This window comes from Lissotriton helveticus, chromosome 7, assembly GCF_964261635.1.
Source record: "Lissotriton helveticus chromosome 7, aLisHel1.1, whole genome shotgun sequence".
Classification (NCBI taxonomy): Eukaryota; Metazoa; Chordata; class Amphibia; order Caudata; family Salamandridae; genus Lissotriton; species Lissotriton helveticus.
Genome location: NC_136068.1, coordinates 1,964,059,717 through 1,964,079,393, shown reverse-complemented (window position 1 = coordinate 1,964,079,393; position 19,677 = coordinate 1,964,059,717). Strand labels below are relative to the sequence as shown.

General features: G+C 47.9%; 1 protein-coding gene across 1 annotated transcript in view; it reads left to right on the top strand.

Annotated features, from left to right (window-relative positions):
• LOC144770986 (putative cation-transporting ATPase 13A4) overlaps nt 1-19,677 on the top strand; it is a 722,230-nt gene that overhangs the window by 376,441 nt on the left and 326,112 nt on the right. Inside the window, exon 8 of the mRNA XM_078655855.1 lies at nt 17,874-17,946. Coding sequence (XP_078511981.1) covers nt 17,874-17,946 — 73 coding nt within the window. The remainder of the gene's footprint in view (nt 1-17,873; nt 17,947-19,677) is intronic.

The following is a 19,677-nucleotide window of genomic DNA, read 5'->3' as shown; positions in this document are numbered from 1 at the left end:
TTCTCCAGATAATCCATAATTCTGCTGTGTTCAAAACCTATTAATCCACCTGTTTTATTTACAAAATAGCTTCTTATCTGTAGATATTTAGAGAAATTGTTCCCCATTATCCCGTGTTTTAATTGTAAATCCTGAAATTGTCTAATCGCCCCCTCTGTGTCCAGTAGATCCCCTATCTTCCTGATCTCCTTATTCTCCCAGACCTTCATGATTGCGTCTCTAAATATATCTCCTGGGAGTGAATGATTACCATATAGACGCGTATAGTAATTATATCTACCAATGCCGAGCTTTTTTGCCACCGCTTTCCACACATTATATGCTGCTCGTAAAAGTCTTGAACTTACTATGCTTAAAATAATTAAAGTCAACTGTTTTCAGTAGGCCATTCCCGGCTTCCTCTCCCACACGTGCTCTATATACATTTGTGTAACTTAATCTGTCCTCTTGATTCTCTTTGCCCCCCCACCTAATAATCCTTGTGTATATTGCAAAACTGCTGCCCAGTAATAAAATCTAAAGTCTGGGGCCCCCCATCCTCCTTTCGCTCTCGGAAGTACCATATATCTGTATGCTCTTCTGGTCTTCCCTTGAGCCCATATCAATCTATTGAGTATTAATTCCAGTTTCCTAAACCAAACCTGATCAAAGAATAGTGGGATTGCTCTAAAAAGATATAGAAATTCCGGAAATGTGATCATTTTAATGACGTTTATCCTACCCATTAATGTTAGATGTAAGTTATGGATTCTTTCGGTGTTTCTTTTTACTTTATCTAGTAATGGATTCATGTTAAGTCCTACTAGACTATCTAGGTCGGTAGTCACCTTTATCCCTAGATATGTGGCTGCAGTGACTATTCTAGTGTCTTGGTATATTGTAAACCTATTCTGTACAATCTGGGTTTTGCCTTTATTAATCGAGTAGCCTGCGATTATCCCAAAGTTAAAAGCCTCTTTCTCTACTTCCAGTATTGATCACCCTGGGTTTGGTGTTATAATAGCCACGTCATCCGCGTATGTGAGTAGCTTATATTCCATACCATGTAACATAACCGGGTATATATTTGCATTGCTTGCTAATTTCCTTAAAAAAGGGTCTAGATATAGAGCGAATAGCAAGGGAGAAGCAGGGCAGCCCTGTCTCGTCCCTCGTCTAATCTGTACTGCCTTTGTGTAATTTCTGTTTATTCTAACCCTTGCTGTTGGATGTTCGTACAGTGCCTGAATTGCCTTGATGTAACCCTCGCCTATCCCAAACCACTTCATTACCCTCCACAGGTAGTCCCACGAGACCCTGTCGAAAGCCTTCTCAGCGTCGAGGAATATAGCCGCGACAGGGTCCTGTGTCACCTCTGCAGCATCCAAAATCGTAATCATTTGTCTGATGTGCTGTGTCGTGCCTTTCCCGGGTATGAAGCCATGCTGTGAATTGATGACTAACCCTTCAATTACCTTACTCAGTCTTTGAGCTAGTGTTTTGGAGAAGATTTTTGTATCTGCGTTTAGTAGAGTGATTGGCCTATAAGATCCAGGCTCTAAAGCTGGTTTGTCCTTCTTTAAAATCACTATTATATCGGCGCCTGCCCATGACTGTGGTACTGATCGTCCTGTCTGTGCCTGTCTAAAAATCTCTAACATACCCCCCCCCAATAGATCCTAAAATGTCTTGTAAAATTCGGCCGGTATTTGGTCTGGTCCTGTAGCTTTCCCCGCTGGAAGTTTGTTCACGGCCTCTCTGACTTCTTGTAGTGTTATTGGGAGGTCTAATTTTGCTTTGGCATCTGGGTCTAATGTATCATGCTGTATCCCTGCCAAATATTCAGTTATCTTCTCATCAGTGTTACTTATATTTGAGTCATACAAGTTATCAAAAAAGCTCTTGAAAACCTCCTGTATTTTTTCCGGTGTATTAACCTTATTGCCCAAACTGTCTCTAATTTCCTTTATATCCCCTTTTGAAAGATTTTGTCGGGTACGTATTGCTAGCAGATGTCCAACTCTTTCATTGAATTCATAACACTTTTCTTTCTTTATCAAGTAGTTCCCGGCAGCTTTCTGTGCGAGGGTTATCCCTGCCTCTGCTTTATTCAGTTCTATGTCTAGTAGTATTTCCTCTATTGGCTCTCGATTACATATAGCCCTGCTTAATCTCCCTTCTAAAATCTCCAACTCCCTCATCTTATTATCCATCCTGGTTTTCTCCTTCTTAGTTCTTTGTAATGTATAGCTTAGTGTTTCGCCCCTCACCCCGGCCTTGAATGCATCCCACACCATGTTGCTCGTAGCTGTGTTCCTATTGTCCTCCCAAAATTGTGGTATCCATCCCTGCATATGTCTAATATATACAGGCTCCTTTATTAAACCTCTCTCGAATGTCCATGTGCTGTTTCCCGCCACTCTACTACTGAGCGATGGCAGGATTAACACTAGTGGGTTGTGATCTGAAACTACCCTGGGCAGCATTTATAATTTAGATTCATTCATTATTGATCTTGATATAAAAAGATAATCCAATCTTGCTACCATCTTGTGGGGGGCAGAATAAAACGTACTCCCTGTTCCTATTGGGTTCTTTTCTGCCCAGACATCCACTAATGCGTTATGTGCCGCCATGTTATGTATGGCCTTACTTGTTTTTTTCTTTCGCCCAACATATCCTGTCCTATTCGACATACTCCCTCCATCCAGACCATTGATGTTAACATCTCCACAACATATTACTGGTTCCGGCCATAAAGCCAGTTCCACATCTAAAAACTCAAAAATCCCTGGTTCATCATCATTTCAGGCATAAACTGATACCACTGTATAACTGCCAGCCTGTGTTTCTACCTCTGCAATTACCCATCTCCCGTCTTGGTCCTCTTTTTTCCTCTTAAGTTTAACAACCCCCTTTTTAGCTAATATAGCGACCCCTCTTGTTCCATCAGAATTTTTTCCTTTCCTGCAATGTGTGTTTCTAGTAGACACATTATCTCTAGTCTCAGCATTCTTAGCAGGGCAGCAACTTTCTGTCTTTTGTCTCCATTATTCAAACCACTCACATTTATAGAGATAATTCTTAATGCCATTTACGTTTTCTTAGGTCTCTCCATTTCGAACGTCCCCTTGATTTCATTCTAGCTCTACACATTCTTAATGACATTCTTAGTATTGTGTTCTTTGCTCTCTTGTTTATGTTTCCTTTTTTGATTTTTTGTGCAGTTTTTCTCCAGTTTTCGGACTCCCCCCCTTCCCCCCTCCCTCTCCCCCCCTTACCTCCCTGAACTACCCCCCCTCCCACATGACTCCCACCCCCCTTTCACTGGCAAATAGGTCGCACATGACCTATATGTGACTGCTGTATGATAATGTGTGGTTTTGTTTTTGCGCTCATGGTATGATTCTAGTTTGCCGGCCTTGGGCTGGGGGACTCCTGTAAGCAGAACTACATAAGGCAGGCATTCGGGCGGTAGATTAATGTGGGGTAGGTAGGTATCATCATTCATAGCCGTGGTGGACTTTTGGGCTAATACAGGTAAATTACTACTATGTCCCGCTGTTTTACTTGAGATGGTGTTAGTTTCCTGTCTCTGCATGGGTACACTATGACGGGGTCCTTTTGCCCCTTTGGCCATGGTCGGATTGGAGATTGTTCTAGTTTGCTGAGCACAGTGGGTTGGTGTAACTGACACTACAGCATTTATTCCGGACGTGGGCCCAGAGGCTACCTCTGGCGTTTTGGGTACCCTCGCCTCTGTGGATGTAAGATACACCTGTGGATTTTCCTTCGGTTCACACACATCCTGCCTGTTCTTAGAATGTAGTTTGATTAGTGTCTTGAGGGAAAAGAAATTATCGAGTGTGGCTTGCTCAAATCTATCCAGCCTCTCAGTTAATACCTTCACCCTCTCAAGTACAGGGAGTATCAGGGATTTCACAATTTGCTCAATCTGGGCAATGGGGGAAATCTGGGGTAAGGTGCCTATTATAGGGGTTAGCTTTGGGCTAAGATTTGCCGGCTCAGTTGGATTTCACAAAGTCTGACTGCCGGTCAGGAATTCACCTCTTTCTCTTGTAGGCATGAGTTTCTCTGTCCTCCCTAAACCCAATGATTTCTCACTTCCTTTGAAGGTTTTTGTCTTAAACTTCTTTGAGGTCTTGAGGCATCCCCCCCCCCCTTAGTCCTCTTGCAGCTCTTTTCCTTTTACTGGGTGCTATTCTAGGGCCTGCAACAGTCGCTGGCTCTGATGGCACAGGAGTGCCCTCGGGGATTATGGGGCTCCTAGTAAAGGCATGTCCCTTGTTCGATGTGTCTGGCCCCAATACAGACGGAAAATCTGACTGCTTGGGAGATTCTAGTGCATTGAGCCTCTCCAGGCTAGCCCTTATGGTGAGTGAATGTGGCAGTGCTTTACCAGATGTAGCACCTTCAGTGTGCTCGTCAGTATTAGCAGGGGAGACGGCCTATGCTAGTGGCCCCAGGGAGGAACTCTTGCGATTAAGTGGCTCAAGCGAGAGGCGACGCTCTGTGATAGCGATTTCCTTTTCAAGGACCGAGTATGCTCGGGTTATAAACTGGTCAAACGTGCCACTAACGCAACCTCCCCCCACCCGTCTTCCCTTTCAAGAGCGGGTAGACATTGGCATGGGCAATACTTTTGTCAAGATAAGGCACAAAAGTCCAGATAGTGCAGCAATATGGTGTAATGCAAGAGTCGATACAAATCATCCAAATACCTTTCAGGGGTCCATGGGTTATACCAGTGATTAGAGGGATGGCCCAGCCCGGCCTACACCGGCCTCTGACGGCCACAGATGGCCCCGCCTTTGTCCCGGGCTTAGCCCGGCAAGTCCCGCGTGCGTCACGCGTGCGTCACGCGTGCGTCACGCGACGCGGAGGGCTAGGCGACTATATGCGCCTCCTGGCGCTCCAGCCGCATCAGTGGTACGCACCGCCGCTGAGGCTGCTGGGATTCGTAGTCCCGGGGCAGCGGCGCAGGTGGCAGTGGCGTCCGGCAGTGTTTGTGGCGCTTCTGCGCTTTAATTCAGGGCGATATGAGTCTTGGTGGTGGCGGCAAAGGAACAGGTACTCCCGCACTCCAGGTAGGTCTCCCCCCTGATGTTGTTTGACAATGGTTTTTTTTTTTATTATTTTATTTTGTTCACCAGGAAGTCACAGAGAAATCACATTCGAATGCATTAGATTACTCATATTTGAACATATAAAGCAAATATTAACAAATGATTATAGGGCATACGGTCGTCCAATCACAGAGCCTTAGCTTCACACATTTCAGCATCACATCTAGGCGCTTTTCCGGCCCTCCCCTTCACTGCAAAGTAAGATCAGAAACATTTATGCAGCAGGTTGTCCCATACCTCCTTATTACAGCTGTTCAGAAACACCCATCCAACATATCCTATAGCCTGGGTGGAGTTTGTATCGAGGTCTCTGCACTCTCCCCGCGTGTGTATAGCCATGCATCCTTACTTAAAGAGCCTCCATGGTCACGTGTCTTCTTCTTGCGCTTGCAGATAGTTCACTAGCGGCTGCCAGAAGTCTCTCGGTCTGGAGGCCATGGGTAATCCCTCCTCGTAAGTCCCCAGAGTCTCTTTACAGTATAGCATATCGGATATCCATTGTTTAAATCTGGGCGGCCTTCTACTCCCCCATTTAATGGCTACCCTTCTTTTGGCTAGCAGGAGTGCCACCGCCAGTAATTTCCTTCTTCTGACTTGTTTGAGTCTGTGTATGCCTAACAGGCAGGTTAGTGGAGTATTAGGGATATTTTCAGCTAACATTTTCGATAGGGCATCCATCACCTGCGTCCAGTAGGCTTCTAAATCTGGGCAGGCCCAGGCTACATGGACACAATCTGCGCCCTGCATCTGGTATTTCTGACACCTGTCATCACCCCTCAGACCAAATTTGTGTAATTTTACTGGAGTATAGTATGATTGGTGCAAAAACTTAAAATGTATTATGCGCAGGTTGCAGTTCGATGTTAGCAAGTGGAGCTAGGCGCAGCTATAATCCCAGTCAGCCTCGGAGACAGGCGTCCCTGTCTGGTCCGCCCATCGGGATAATGACCTATTGTCTTCTGCAGCCTGTTCGTGTTGTGAGGAGGTGTATAGTTTGGTGACCAGTTTGGTGCGGGTGGGTGCCGTCAGTAGGATCTGCAAGGCTTGTAAGGTCGGCGGTTCCTGTGGGAACGTGGAATAGAGCTCTTTGATGGCCGCCCTGAGTCTGTGGTATGCAAACAGTTTCAGTGGCGTTCTGTGCGCACTTAGTGCTGGCTCTTGTATGGATATGAACTTATTATGGGGAAAAACCGCACTCATTGTCCGGAGGCCCATAGCATCTAGTTCCCCCATCATCTTTTTCTCGCAGGTGACGGACAATTTGGGGTGATTTGCCAGTGGGAGCGCTGGTGCGCTTAGAGGCAGTTTGTGTGCTCTGGATGCTAGCGTGTACCACGCCTTGGATGTGCACTTCACCGGGTGTATGGTGTCATTTGGATAATAGCTTACCGCATCCGAAAGGTATTGCGTGAGCCGCTTGGGGCGTACGTACACGGTCTGTCTCTACGGCAATATGTGGTATGTGACTGTGTGGGTGTAACCAGTAATGTGCATGTTGCGCTTGGGCACAGTAGAAATACAATTGCAAATCGGGGGCCGTGAAACCTCCCTGATGCTACGGTTTTGTGAGCGTTTTCCACCCAATCCGTGGTTGTTTCCCTGCCCAGGTCAGGCGTTGTTGCACAGTGCGTAGCCTTGTAAAGAAAGCGTTTGATAGCCACACTGGAATGTTCCAGAACAAATAAAGGAATCTGGGTAGTATTACCATTTTTTGTAATGCAATCCTGTCTGCCAGGGACAGTGGGAGTTTAATCCATTTGTCCACCGTTTCTTTCAGTTTTGTCAACGCCACTCCGTAGTTTCGCCTGATTACGTCATCGGGGTCTCGGTGGACCCAAATGCCTAAGTATTTTACAGGGTCTGTTTCCCAATTCAGGGGATACTCCAGTGTAGGTTGCTTGGTTGCCTCTGTCAGCAGGATCACCACAGATTTCCCCCAGTTTATGCTTAGTCCTGCGAACTGTTCAAATTTAATATATTCCCTTATCAATGGGTTCAAGTTCGTGTCTGGATCTCATGTATAGAGGACCATGTCGTCCGCGTAGAGCGATATACCGACCGGACGTAGCTCGAACTGAAGGGCAGAGGCAGGGTGGTTCTGTCTAATCTTACACGCTAGAGGCTCGACTACGAGCGTGAATAATATTGGTGACAGAGGGCACCCCTGTCTAGTGCCACAGCCTATGGCGAACCCTCTTGAGGTGTTGCCGTTTATGCGGACTCTCGCGGTGAGGGCAGTATATAGCATGGTTATCCATTGCACAAAGTTTGGAGGGAATCCCATTCGGACCAGAACTGTGAGCAAAAAGTCCCATTCGACTGAGTCGAAGGCTTTGGCAGCGTCCAGGAGCGCCGCTGTGGCGGGTATTTCAGGGTCCAGACTACGATACATCGTGAAAATTGTCCTTATGTTCTGCGTGGTAGACCTTGTGGGAATAAAGCCCGCTTGGTCGGGCAGTACCAGTCGCTGGAGCAATAGTTGTATTCTGGTAGCTATTACTTTGGCCAACATTTTTACATCCACATTTATTAGGGAGAGGGGTCGGTATGCATCACATGTAGTGAGGTCCTTCCCGGGTTTTTGCAGTGCGATCAACATAGCCTCTCTAAGAGTTTCCGGGAGGATCCCTTTCTCATAAGAGACATCGTACATTAGGGCTAGGTGTGGGAGCAGCAGGTCTCGATATTCCTTGTAAAATTCACCTGGTAGGCCATCGAGCCCTGGGGCCTTATTATTCTGAAGCGAGTTTATTGCATCTTTAAACTCATCCTCCGTTATTGTATGCCCTAAGAACTGCCTTTGAGTGTCCGAGAGCCAGGCCAGCCCAACGTCGTCCAGATAGTCATGTATCTCCTGAATCGTGTTCTTAGGCCTAGGTGTGTATAGCTTTGAGTAAAATTTGCGGAAGCATTTCATGATACCCGGAGTGTCATAGATCAGCTCATCATCCTCATTTCTAATTTGCGTTATGTAAGTGTTAGTCTGTCTGGCTTGTTTTTAATTTTCTGTGATAGTGTTCTACCCGGTCTTCCACCCTCACCAAACGCCCTAGCTTGGTATTGCGATGTCATGTACTTCGCCTCCGTGTCCGCATATTCGTGAAAGACCGTGATCTTCTGCCTAATTTCAGCCTGTGTCTCTGCGCTCGGAGAAGCGGTATGTGCTGCCTCCAGATCTCTGATGTCCCTTTCTAACATTGCCATTTGCTGCCGGATATCTTTAAGTATGCCTGCTTGCTTCCCTATGCAGTGCCCTCTAATGGTGACCGTGAAAGCCTCCCATAGTGTGCAGGCGCTATCCACCGTCCCCACATTTGTACTAAAAAAATCCTCTATGGCTTGTTTCAGCTCTCCGTGGAAAACTTGATCCCTCAACGCGTTGTGTGGGAGGCGCCATGTAAATTCACGGGGGTATGTGTCGGTAATGTAAGGTGCAGTTTCACCGGTGAGTGGTCAGAGAGTGTTTTAGGCAAATGTTCTATCTTCTGGACCCAGGTGCTCATCTCCCTTGTAATCAGCCAGTAATCCAGCCTGGACCATGTATTATGTGTCTGTGATGTGCATGTGCCCTCTCTCGCCCCTGGGTGCCTCTCCCTCCAGATGTCCACCAGCTGCCATTCTTCCATACCATCTCTGACTACCTTGGCAGAGTGTCTGTCCGTGCTGTGTTGACCAGTGGTCCTGTCTATAGCGGGATCTAAGCAGGTGTTAAAATCGCCCCCCAGCAAGATATACGACGGCTGCAGATCGCGTAGTTTCGCGTATATATAGGCAAAAAACTGGGCGTCGTCAATATTCGGGCCATATACAGTAAGGATGGTGAGGGTCACCCCTCCGAAGTTCCCTCGTATCCACCCGAATCGACCTTGGTCATCCGTGGCTGAGTCAATAAGGATGAAAGGGATACCACGTTTAACCAGTATCAGGACACCCCTCGCATACGTCGAATACGACGACGCGACTGCCGCCTGTGCCCACCTGTGTCCTATTTTCAGTTCTCTGGCAGGGTTTAGGTGAGTCTCCTGTAGACAGGCCACATCCACGCCATGCCTATGTAAATAAGCCATCACTTTACGTATTTTACGTGGATCTTGAAGACCTCTTACGTTCCATGTCAGTAGGGACAAGGGCCTAGTTTGTGTCAGGACATTGTGCCCAGTGTGCTGGCTAAGCGACATTTGTGCCTAGTGGTGAGTAAATTGTGACGAACATCCGCATCTCCAATGCAAACATCAAATTCCCTCGCAACCTTCCGGTGAATTTTATATTTCCCCCCCCCCCACCCTCCACCCACTCCGTTCACCCCAACTCAACGAAGCCATAAAACCCGTCCCCACAACTTTCTCTCCGTAGAGAAGTAACAGAGAAGGTCGGTGTGCTACCACGTGGTCAGGAGCAGCCGCGACCCAACCCCCACATGTAAAAGTAGGGGGGAGGCCTTGCATGCGTTCAAATCTCGACAGTAGCTAGATTTGGCACGGGTAAACAGCAATTAACACATTTATAACTAACACCCCCGTAACGTTACATTACCCACAGTCGTTCAATGGCGGGTGAGCCTAGACAAACAGTTGAATTTTCGAGGTTGGATTCATCGGCCACCCGAAGGGACTAATTAGTCAATCACAGTGTTCAGAAATATGGCGACCGTCCATATCCACGATGTCCTGTCAGGGTTGTCGTTGCAGACTGTTCTTCGAGAGCCTTCTCCGATCTAACCTTCTCTGCAGTGTCTATTCCACATCCGACATGTTTTCGTCGACCATATTATGCTCCCTTGGCGATTTTCGGCGCCCCCCATTCGATTTTCGCACCTGTAGATATTTTTGAACGTCTTTGGGGTCATTGAATACTTTGATTGTGCCATTGTCTGTGATCTTCAGCCTCGCCGGGTACAACATTGCGTACGTGATTTGCAGCTCTCTTAGCTTTTGTTTTGTCGCATTAAACTTTTTCCTCGCCTCTTGCACAGGTTGGGTAAAGTCCGGGTATAGGGCTATGCTCATGCCCTCGTGCTGCAGTGATTGTAGGACCCTCGCCTTCCGCAGCGCCGCATCTCTGTCGCGATAATTTAACAGTTTTGCTATGATCGGCCGTGGCTTGTCCCCGACTGGCGGTTTTTGGGTGAGGGTTCTGTGGGCCCTTTCGACAATGAACACCTCCGAGAATGTGTCTCTCCGTAGGAGCGTTATCAGCAATTTTTCCACATACTGTTCCATCGGACCAGTGTTCGTCGTTTCTGCAACACCCATTATTCGTATATTGGATCGTCGCGACCTGGCTTCCAAATCGTCCGCTTTCGCCTGCAGTATCGCCAATTGTTTGTCCACATCGGTTTGTTTGCTAGACTGTTGGTTGGTGGCGTCTTCCACATCCGATATCCTCCTTTCCGCCACGTCCAGCCTCTCCGTATGTCGGTCCAGCCTTTCGGCCATGCGGTCCACTCTGTAGGTAAGCGTGTCCAGCTTCCCATCCATGTTCGTTAACGTCGTCTGTATGGACAAAAACATTGATTGGACGCTTTCGGCCGGCAGGTCCCTGGGCTGATTCCCGGGAGGGTTGCATGTTTGTTGGTCCATGTCTGGCTGGCCTTGTTGCTTCTTCTGGGCTTCGAAATTGAGTTTGGCCTGATTCCTTTCCGGCTTACCCATGGTGACCGGCCACTTGCCAGCCAAGGTGTATTCCAGTACAGTCCTGCTGCCAACGTGGGCCCACGGTGACCGTTATGAGTTGTGGAAAAAAACCAACGATCATTCATACTGCGTAGGCAATGGCCGACCCCTTTCCGCCTTGACTGTTGCAGATTTTTCGGGTCGCTGCGCCGCACTTGGCCCCCGGATTCCGCCGCTCGTACCCTTGTCTCAGTTCGGATGATGTGCGCTGTCTTTATCTGGTAGGTCTCCGCCGCAGGCTCACCTCCGAGACTTTGTCCGATCTCCGGGCCGGCGTGCGTGCTGTGCGTCGCGGTCGTTAGTGGTACGGTAGGGCGGTGCTTCAGATCGTTCTCGGCTCCGCAGGCCTCAGAATGGCAGTTGCTCGAAAAGTCACCTTCCCGGCCACTTTTTTGATCGCTGTTTTCTGTCGAATGTGTAGCTGCAGATCAGCAGGCGATAAAAGCTATTTGTAGAGAGAAATCGTCTAGCTACATGTAGGATAAGGATGATTTATGTCAGCCTCGCCGAGGAGCTCGCGCACTACGCGGCCATTTTTCGTCGCGGCTAGCTCCGCCCCCCGTTGTTTGACAATGTTACCCCCAACCTCCCTACCATTGACAACATTTAAAATCTGTGTTACCTGGTGGAAATCTCTGCAATCCGAGATCTGAGCATCCAAGATATGTTTCATTTTAGGATTATATCTACAATCTTAACCCCTAAAATAGTAACAGTTTGACAACCAGAGGGCCAAGCCTGGTGCCCAAAGCTCAGCCTGTAGTAAATGTTTAATTTAAGGAATAAAGTTGTCTTAAGTCTCCAATATCTGCTTAGCATTATGGATACATTTGCTGTCCAAGGTATGCAAGATCTGGGTACCATAAGTAATGGCTTGCTGGACCACTTTGGGGTAGTCCTGGGCCTGAGTATCTGAAACTATGGACCTCATTACGACGATGGTAGTTGGACCAACCACCTGGGGATATGTCTTGTTTACCATGTTCCCCCATGCTGGAGTGTGGCGGATTGTGCACAGTCCACTCAAAGGGCATAGATACCACATGAGGACTTACCTGGAATCCGGCGCCCACAGGATCGTAGCTTTCATGGTGCAGCTGCCCTGGTGTAGGGGGACCTGGAGGAAGGAATCTATGGCAGAGACTGCTGGAGAGAAGCAGATTTGAGTGAGTACGCCCTCCAATTGTTTGTTTATGACTACTTGTAGCAGGCGGTCGGACCGCCACAGTTCGGTCGTTGGAAACCCACATCGTAATCCGTACGGCGATCAGAGTTCCCTGTAATGCCCTATGGCTGCTGTTTTTCTCCGACCGCCACCTCGGTCGGAGTCACCAGTCTTTTAGCAGTCAGTCGTAATACATAATGCAAGCATCATAATCCGGTGGTTGGACCGACCGCTTCCGATGAGAATACGGCGGTCCAACCACCTCAGACTGGGCTGTGGAAGCCGGTTCCGACCATCATCGTAATGATGCCCTATGTTTGGACATTTGAACAAATATATAAATATATGATGACTGTGCCTAGGCACTACAAGCTATGGTTATATGTAGTTGTAGTTATTCATGCAATTGCTGTACTGGTGTATGTGATGGCTGACCCATGAAAGAGTCTGGCATCTCATTAATTGACATGTGGTTGCAAACTAAAATACACTTTTATGAGCTCTCAGAATATACTGGCAATGTTATTGATCTTGCACCTGTAATTTACTTTACTTGAGTGTCCGCAAGCGCATGGTCGTGCGAGATCAGTTCCTGCAGTAACAAGGGAGAATGAGACTTGTGATGTCACTTCCTGTGATGTTGTTAGCAGTGAAAGGGCAAGTGATATCATTTCCACTACTCCTGGTATTTTGGTGACTTGCAGCCAGATTCATCAAAGCAAAATCGACTCGCAAAGGGCCAGATTCTGCGAATCTGGCCCTTTGCGAGCTCTATTTTTGCATTTGGGATTCATCATCCCAAATGCAAAAATCGCAAATCTAGAAATCGCTAAATTGCGAATAATTGCATTTAAGGAATCTCAATTTGAGATTCCTTAAATGCAATTCATGAACAATTCTAAAATTGCAATTTCCCAATCTGGGGCCGCTATTTACCGCGAAGTCTAACTACGTGGTAAATAGCGAAAACTTAGAAAAATGCACTTTAGTTGTATGTTACACACACACACATGTCCTTTGGACATGTGTGTGCGCAACACCAGTGTACATGACCATTTCAGGGGTGCTACAGGGTGACCTTTGGACACCCTGGCACCCTTGAAATAGCTTCCTTATTTGCGATTCGCTAATTATTGTTATTATTATTATTATTATTGGGACATTTGTAAAGCGCTGCGTTACGCACACCGGCGTGTCCACGCGCTGAAAGTGAGAGAGGCAGTAAACAGGGAGCACAGTAGCTTAATAATGATTTACTTCACATAGAGGTGGGTTTTTAATTTCGCTCGAAACCTCGCTTCTTCAGGTTCCAGACGCAGATCCACTGGAAGTTTATTCCAGTGGTTTGCCACTAGACACCTGTAAGATCTACCGCCCATGCGCGCTTTCTTCACCCTGGGGACCCTGAGCAGACCCCCATCGGCGGATCTGAGCGCTCGAGCGGGTATATAAACTTCGACCAGTTTCCTCAGTGGTCGAGGAGCCCTATCATGCAGGATACGGTGACACGTGCAGAGGGCTTTATATTCTACTCTGCGCCTCACCGGAAGCCAATGTAGCTTCTGCAGTGCCGCCTTCGAAGGCGCCCTTTTGGGCAGCCTGAGGATCAGACGAGCTGCCGCATTTTGCAGCACTTGGAGGCGAGCCATGCTTTTCTCTGGCACCCCCAGGTAAAGCAAATTCCCGTAATCCATCCTGGCGGTTACCAAAGCATGTACCATGGTTTGGCGAGCTTCCATCGGCAGTAGGTCCAGGACTTTCCTCAATCTTTTCAGTACCCCAAAACATACGCCAACCACACGGTTGATATGGGGCCCGAAAGTGAGACCTGCATCGAACCATACCCCTAGATTTTTTGCCTCCTGACAAGGGGTAGGGGTTGGTCCTAAACAGGGTGGCCACCATGCCGATGACCAAGCAGACTGGGCTCTCCCTACCACCAACACCTCTGTCTTGCTGCCATTGAGTTTCAAACAGTTGATGGCCATCCAGTCGGCAAGTTCTTTCATGCACGACCGGAAGCCATCTGCAGCATGACAGGGTGCGTGCGACAGGGAGATGACCAATTGCGTATCATCGGCATATGATACTAATTGGAGACCATAGTTCTCCACAATGGAGGCTACCGGCGCTACATATAAATTAAAAAGGGTTGGACTCAGGGACGAGCCCTGAGGCACGCCCTGGCCCAAAGGTACCCCTTTTGAGTAGCAGTCGCCTTGCCTCACTTGAAAGCTTCTTCCCTTGAGGAAGGCCTGGATCCACCTCAGCGCGGTATTGGTGATGCCACCTCTGTTCAGACACTGTAGCAAGGTGGTATGTGCTACAGTGTCGAACGCCGCGCTGAGGTCTAACAGGATCAAGGCCATCGTTTGCCCCTTATCTACACCCTCTCTCAGATGTTCCGTTGCCATAAGAAGGGCGGACTCAGTAGAATGGCGCGGTCTAAAGCCAAACTGCGTGGCATGGAGCAATCCCACCTCCTCCACATCTTTCATGATTTGGGTGTTAACCACCTTTTCCGTCACTTTGGACAGAAAAGGCAGGAGAGAGATGGGCCTCAGATTTTCCAACACCTCAAAACCAATGTGCGATTTCTTCCGGAGAGGGAGTACCACAGCCTGTTTCCACCCTGCAGGTAACATACCCGATTTGAAGGAGGTATCCAGGACATGCCTTATGTAAGGCTCCAACACTTCCAGGCTGTCCCCCAAACGTTTAGGGGACACCGGGTCCAAGGGGGAGCCCGATTTAACAGAGAGGCATACCCTGACTAGCTCTTCGGGGGGGGGGTGCTAAAGTTCGTGAGGGACACTTTTGTCTCCATGCCCTCCGATGTTGCCACAAACTCAACCCCTACAGGGGGAGGATTAGGAAAGGTCGAATACATTTTCTCGGCTTTGGTGGAGAAATAATCGGCGATTCGATCGCAAGTTTCGGGCGAACAGATCTCTGGGTCTGCCGATGAGTCGAGAATAGTCAAAGACTTATAAATACTAAAAAGTTCTTTGGCCGAGTTTTTTGCCCCTAAAATTTGTCCTGCATAAAAGGCTGACTTTTTAATCAGCCTATGATGCTGCCGCCTTTTTTCTAGGAACAGTTCCCTAGCCTGGGTATCATATGACACCCTCCACACTCTTTCGGCTCACCTGCATTCCGCCTTTGTTTGCCTCAGCTCTCCACTAAACCATGGGGCTGATCTTTCTTTACGGCCGGATGCAGATGATCGACAAAGTGGGGCGGTTTGATCAAGCGCTTGAATAATGCGCTTATTGAGGTTCAAAACCGCCGTTTCTATATCCTCCCCTCCAGGTTGGCCATCTCTAATCAGGGCACGATTAAAATCCTCCAATGAGAACGTAGCCCACTTCCTCCTTAAATAATTTAAGGGTGCCTGACTGGGTTTAGTGGTTTTAGGGGTCTTTATAGAAAAGACCACCAGAGAGTGGTCTGTCCAGGGGATTGGTTCAATAGTGGACACCTCAACCCCTTCCCAGTTAGCAAAAACCGGGTCCAGGAGGTGCCCCTGCCGGTGCGTGGGGCCCGAGAACTTAAGTTCAAGCTGAAGGGCTTGAATATCCCGGCAAAATTCCTCCACTCCTTTATCCTCTGGGCAATCTAGGTGCAAATTCAGATCGCCCAGTAGGAGGAATGTGTCCCTACGCAACGTTGCCTCTGTTAAGTTTTCTAACAGACTCTCCCTGAACTTGGCGCAAGGCCCTGGGGGTCTATAAACCAAAAAGCCTTTGATCGTCTTGCCCCCATTAACATGTATAGTGAAAGCTCCCACCTCACTCTCAGCAACCATCGTGCTTTCCAACAAACATCCCAAAGGTTTCCTAAAAATAATTGCAATCCCCCCTCCCCTCCCTACTGGCCTCACCTGCCTAACCATCGAGTAGCTCTCAGGCATAGCCTCGATGATGTCCGAATCAGAGTACTGGTCTAACCATGTCTCTGTAATGAACAATAGGTCAAACTTTCTCTCCGCAAGCAACTCGAAAATATCGATTCTGTGCCTGCGCAGTGACCTCACGTTAAGGAGACCACAGTTAAGAGCAGCTCGCTCCCCAGCGTCTGGCAGCATGGTGGTAAAACAAAAGCCACAGTGAGCACAATCTGTGTCGTCACTAGACATACCGTGCCTGCATGATGGTAAAGTGGACGGACATAATCTGAGGAGCTGCTCCCTATCCCAGCAGATCTTAACAACCGGACCAGGGGTTATCGCCCTAGCCCGCCGTCGGCCGCGGACGGGCGCAGACGGGCTCGACTTTGGCGACACTTCGGCGCGCCTTCGTCGCGCCCGCTGCGCTCGTCCGCTGCGCTTCCAGAATAACATCCTCCTTTTGAAGCCCTCAGCCCGTCTGCCTCACCACCACTAGACCGCTAACCGGTCACTCACAGACGGAAGCGGAAGTGACTGTCTCTCACCTCCACGCCCTCCGCTCAACGGTGCTAGCCACCCTGTCAGACCGAGGCGTGGAGGAGGGAAGACAAGACAGTCACCCCAATGCGTCCGGTGAGTCGGGGGATACGGGGGGGATTAACAAAGCCTCAGCCCTCTAAGGACTTGACCCGAGCGGGATCACCGCTACAAATGCTGCCGCAAAACAATCAGCATAAACAAATTAAAATTAGCTGTGCAGCACAGTCCGTTATTAAAATCCCAGCGTGACCACTGTTAAAACACTGTACCTGCGCGCAAAGCAGCTGTGAGCCCTGCCACTGCTCACTCACCGCCACTCGCCCTCCGTCTCTGGATCCCTTTTGAAGCCCTCAGCCCGTCTGCCTCACCGCCACTAGACCGCTAACCGGTCACTCACAGACGGAAGCGGAAGTGACTGTCTCTCACCTCCACGCCCTCCGCTCAACGGTGCTAGCCACCCTGTCGGACCGAGGCGTGGAGGAGGGAAGACAAGACAGTCACCCCAATGCGTCCGGTGAGTCGGGGGATACGGGGGGGGATTAACAAAGCCTCAGCCCTCTAAGGACTTGACCCGAGCGGGATCACCACTACAAATGCTGCCGCAAAACAATCAGCATAAACAAATTAAAATTAGCTGTGCAGCACAGTCCGTTATTAAAATCCCAGCGTGACCACTGTTAAAACACTGTACCTGCGCGCAAAGCAGCTGTGAGCCCTGCGGGGGGGATTACGGCCTTTAGGCCCATAGGAATGAATGGGAAAGCTATTCCTTATTTGCGTTTAGCAATTACAGAATCGCAAATAAGGAAGCAGTAGAAATCGCAAAAAATATTGTGATTTCTACATGCATCCCGTTTTGCGAGTCTTTAATAGCGATTCCTTAAAAATCGCTATTAAGGACTCGCAAAACGGGACCTTGATGAATCTGGGGGTTGATGCCCATGAGTAGATGCACACAGGGCAATATCTAATTCACTAATCATCCCTTTTACCAAATCAGTTGGCATTCTTTACAAAAAACTGGGGGTCCCGCTTCCATCGTATCCAACCTGAGAGGGTTTTTTAAAATGTCATGGTGCTGTGAGATCTTCTTGTGGTATGAACACATTCCTGGAGACTCTTCAGTCACAGATCCAACCTCTCAGTCTCTGCAACAGATCCGGAGATATCTAAGCATCATTGAGTGTCCTCAAGCCAGAACCTTTAGAAGCTAACTTAAGGTTTAACCATTTTTCTTGTATTATTTAACAAGATCTTTAACTCCTAGTGAAGTGATGATCATGATACACCGAAGAGGTGTTAACTCACTTCCAAGGACTGCAGAGATTCCTGAGCGTGTTAGAGGAGCATTGACGCCCCACCTTAGAACGCAATTCTAAATTCAGTGTTAGAAAGAGATTTTAAATTTGTCTAGGATGTTAAAAAGTGTGGAATATTTCTGTTCATATTAACATGTGCATCGTTTTGCTCCTCTCTCACAGCAATCAGTTAACCTGCATAACTTGGTTGCGGCGAACAATAGCGTCATGGTCACCGTGAGTCTGAAAACTGGAGGTGAGTTTGGTGCAGCTGTTCTAAGACGTCATGCCTTTATATTTGAAGGTTCAGAATCAGAAGCCCCCTTAAGGGCTAAAGGATTTATGTGGCATGAGTCATCAGTTTCCAAAAATAAATGGCTTTGACTGGATAAACACATGCATTTTAAAAGTATTTTTTTTTAAAGTTTTTACATAAGGCCTTACATGTCATTGGTCCAACTTCTCTTACTTTCCTGCTACATCCTGGCTCATCCTGAGCCCACCTTCACAATGTTCCCAAGATTAGGAAAGCACACCAAAGCAGGAGATACTTTGCTCATCAGCTGGGAATTCAATGGAATCTTTGTCATTGTACATTAGAAGTCAATCAAATTTGGTCACCTTCCAGAACCAGTTAAAACCCTGACTATTCTCTTACAAAATTTATTTGTATCACCCTAGTTTGGTTTGGCCTTCTTGTCTGGCACCAATAGGAGACCCCAGGTCATTGTGTGCTAAAAGATATAAATAACATGAAAAGCACAGACAATAACATCAGATGTCAATGACAGCCCACATGTCAACTGATACGAACCTTATACCTATATCGAGGGACTCTTTTTTCGCCTTCCATTTTTGAGTTCATTGAAGAAACTATTTGCTGTAATTCCATTCAAAATATATTCGACTATTATGACTGAGTCTGTGACAAATGTGACACCACAAAGTGCAATTCCAACTCTAGGGCATGTGACGCAAAGATAAGTGGGATACTGTCCTCTCCTAACTCTCCCATGCTCTGGAGAGTGGTCGCTCCCAAATACACGCGTTCATGCTAACACTCGCCCTCACACTGGGTGCACGGTGTGACATCTTCAATCAATCTTTGACATGAGTTCCTGGATCCTGCGGACAGTAAATCACAAGGGGTGCTGTCCATAACTGGATTTTTGCAAGTCATTTAGGGGTTCTGTAAGCAGAGATATATGACCTCATGATGAGTGCCGCACTCCTCCCCGCCCACAGAAAGGTTTTAAAGTATGGCCATGGCGAGCTTTGGTCCACAGCCCCACCTATCCAGGTGGCATGCATCAATTGACCAGGATAGTCACAATGTAATTACTGTTTTTAAAAAGAGTGAACCAAATACTTTGTTTTGTTTTGTGAGCCAGGCAGACCCTATCTGACCAGAGCTTGCAAAGTTTAGCAAGAGTCAGTAATGACATGGGGGCAGTTTAGTTCTGATTGGTCTTGGCTAAGCATCTCAAGTAGGCCTTTTCCACCCCTACCTCACCTGCCCTTAATTCTACCCTCAAATACAACTGATTGGTAGGAGAGTGTGGCTTGTCATCCCATACCGACAGTGACAATGCCCCTACGGAACTGGCCAGTGTCATGAATTTTCATCTTTACAGGCTGTCAACAAAGGTAACTCAAAGAAGGTCAAGCAGCATATTTGAAGTAGGAAGGTGGGTGCATCGCCTACATCTATTTGCTGTTCTTGCACTGCTCACTGGTTAGGGGCACAGGCCACCTGCTGAGTCTATGGGACTGATCTCAGCCCCACAGAATATATTGTAGAAAGCAGTGCACACTGTTTACCTGTTGGACGTGGCCCTCTCGGCAGGGTTATCCCTGAACTTTTTGCCTTCCTCCAATATTCTCTCTGACCTTTTTTTGTTGGTTTAGTGACTCTGGGCACTTTACCACTGCTGACCAGTGCTAAAGTGCATATGCTCTCCCTGTGTAAATTGCAACATTGATTGGA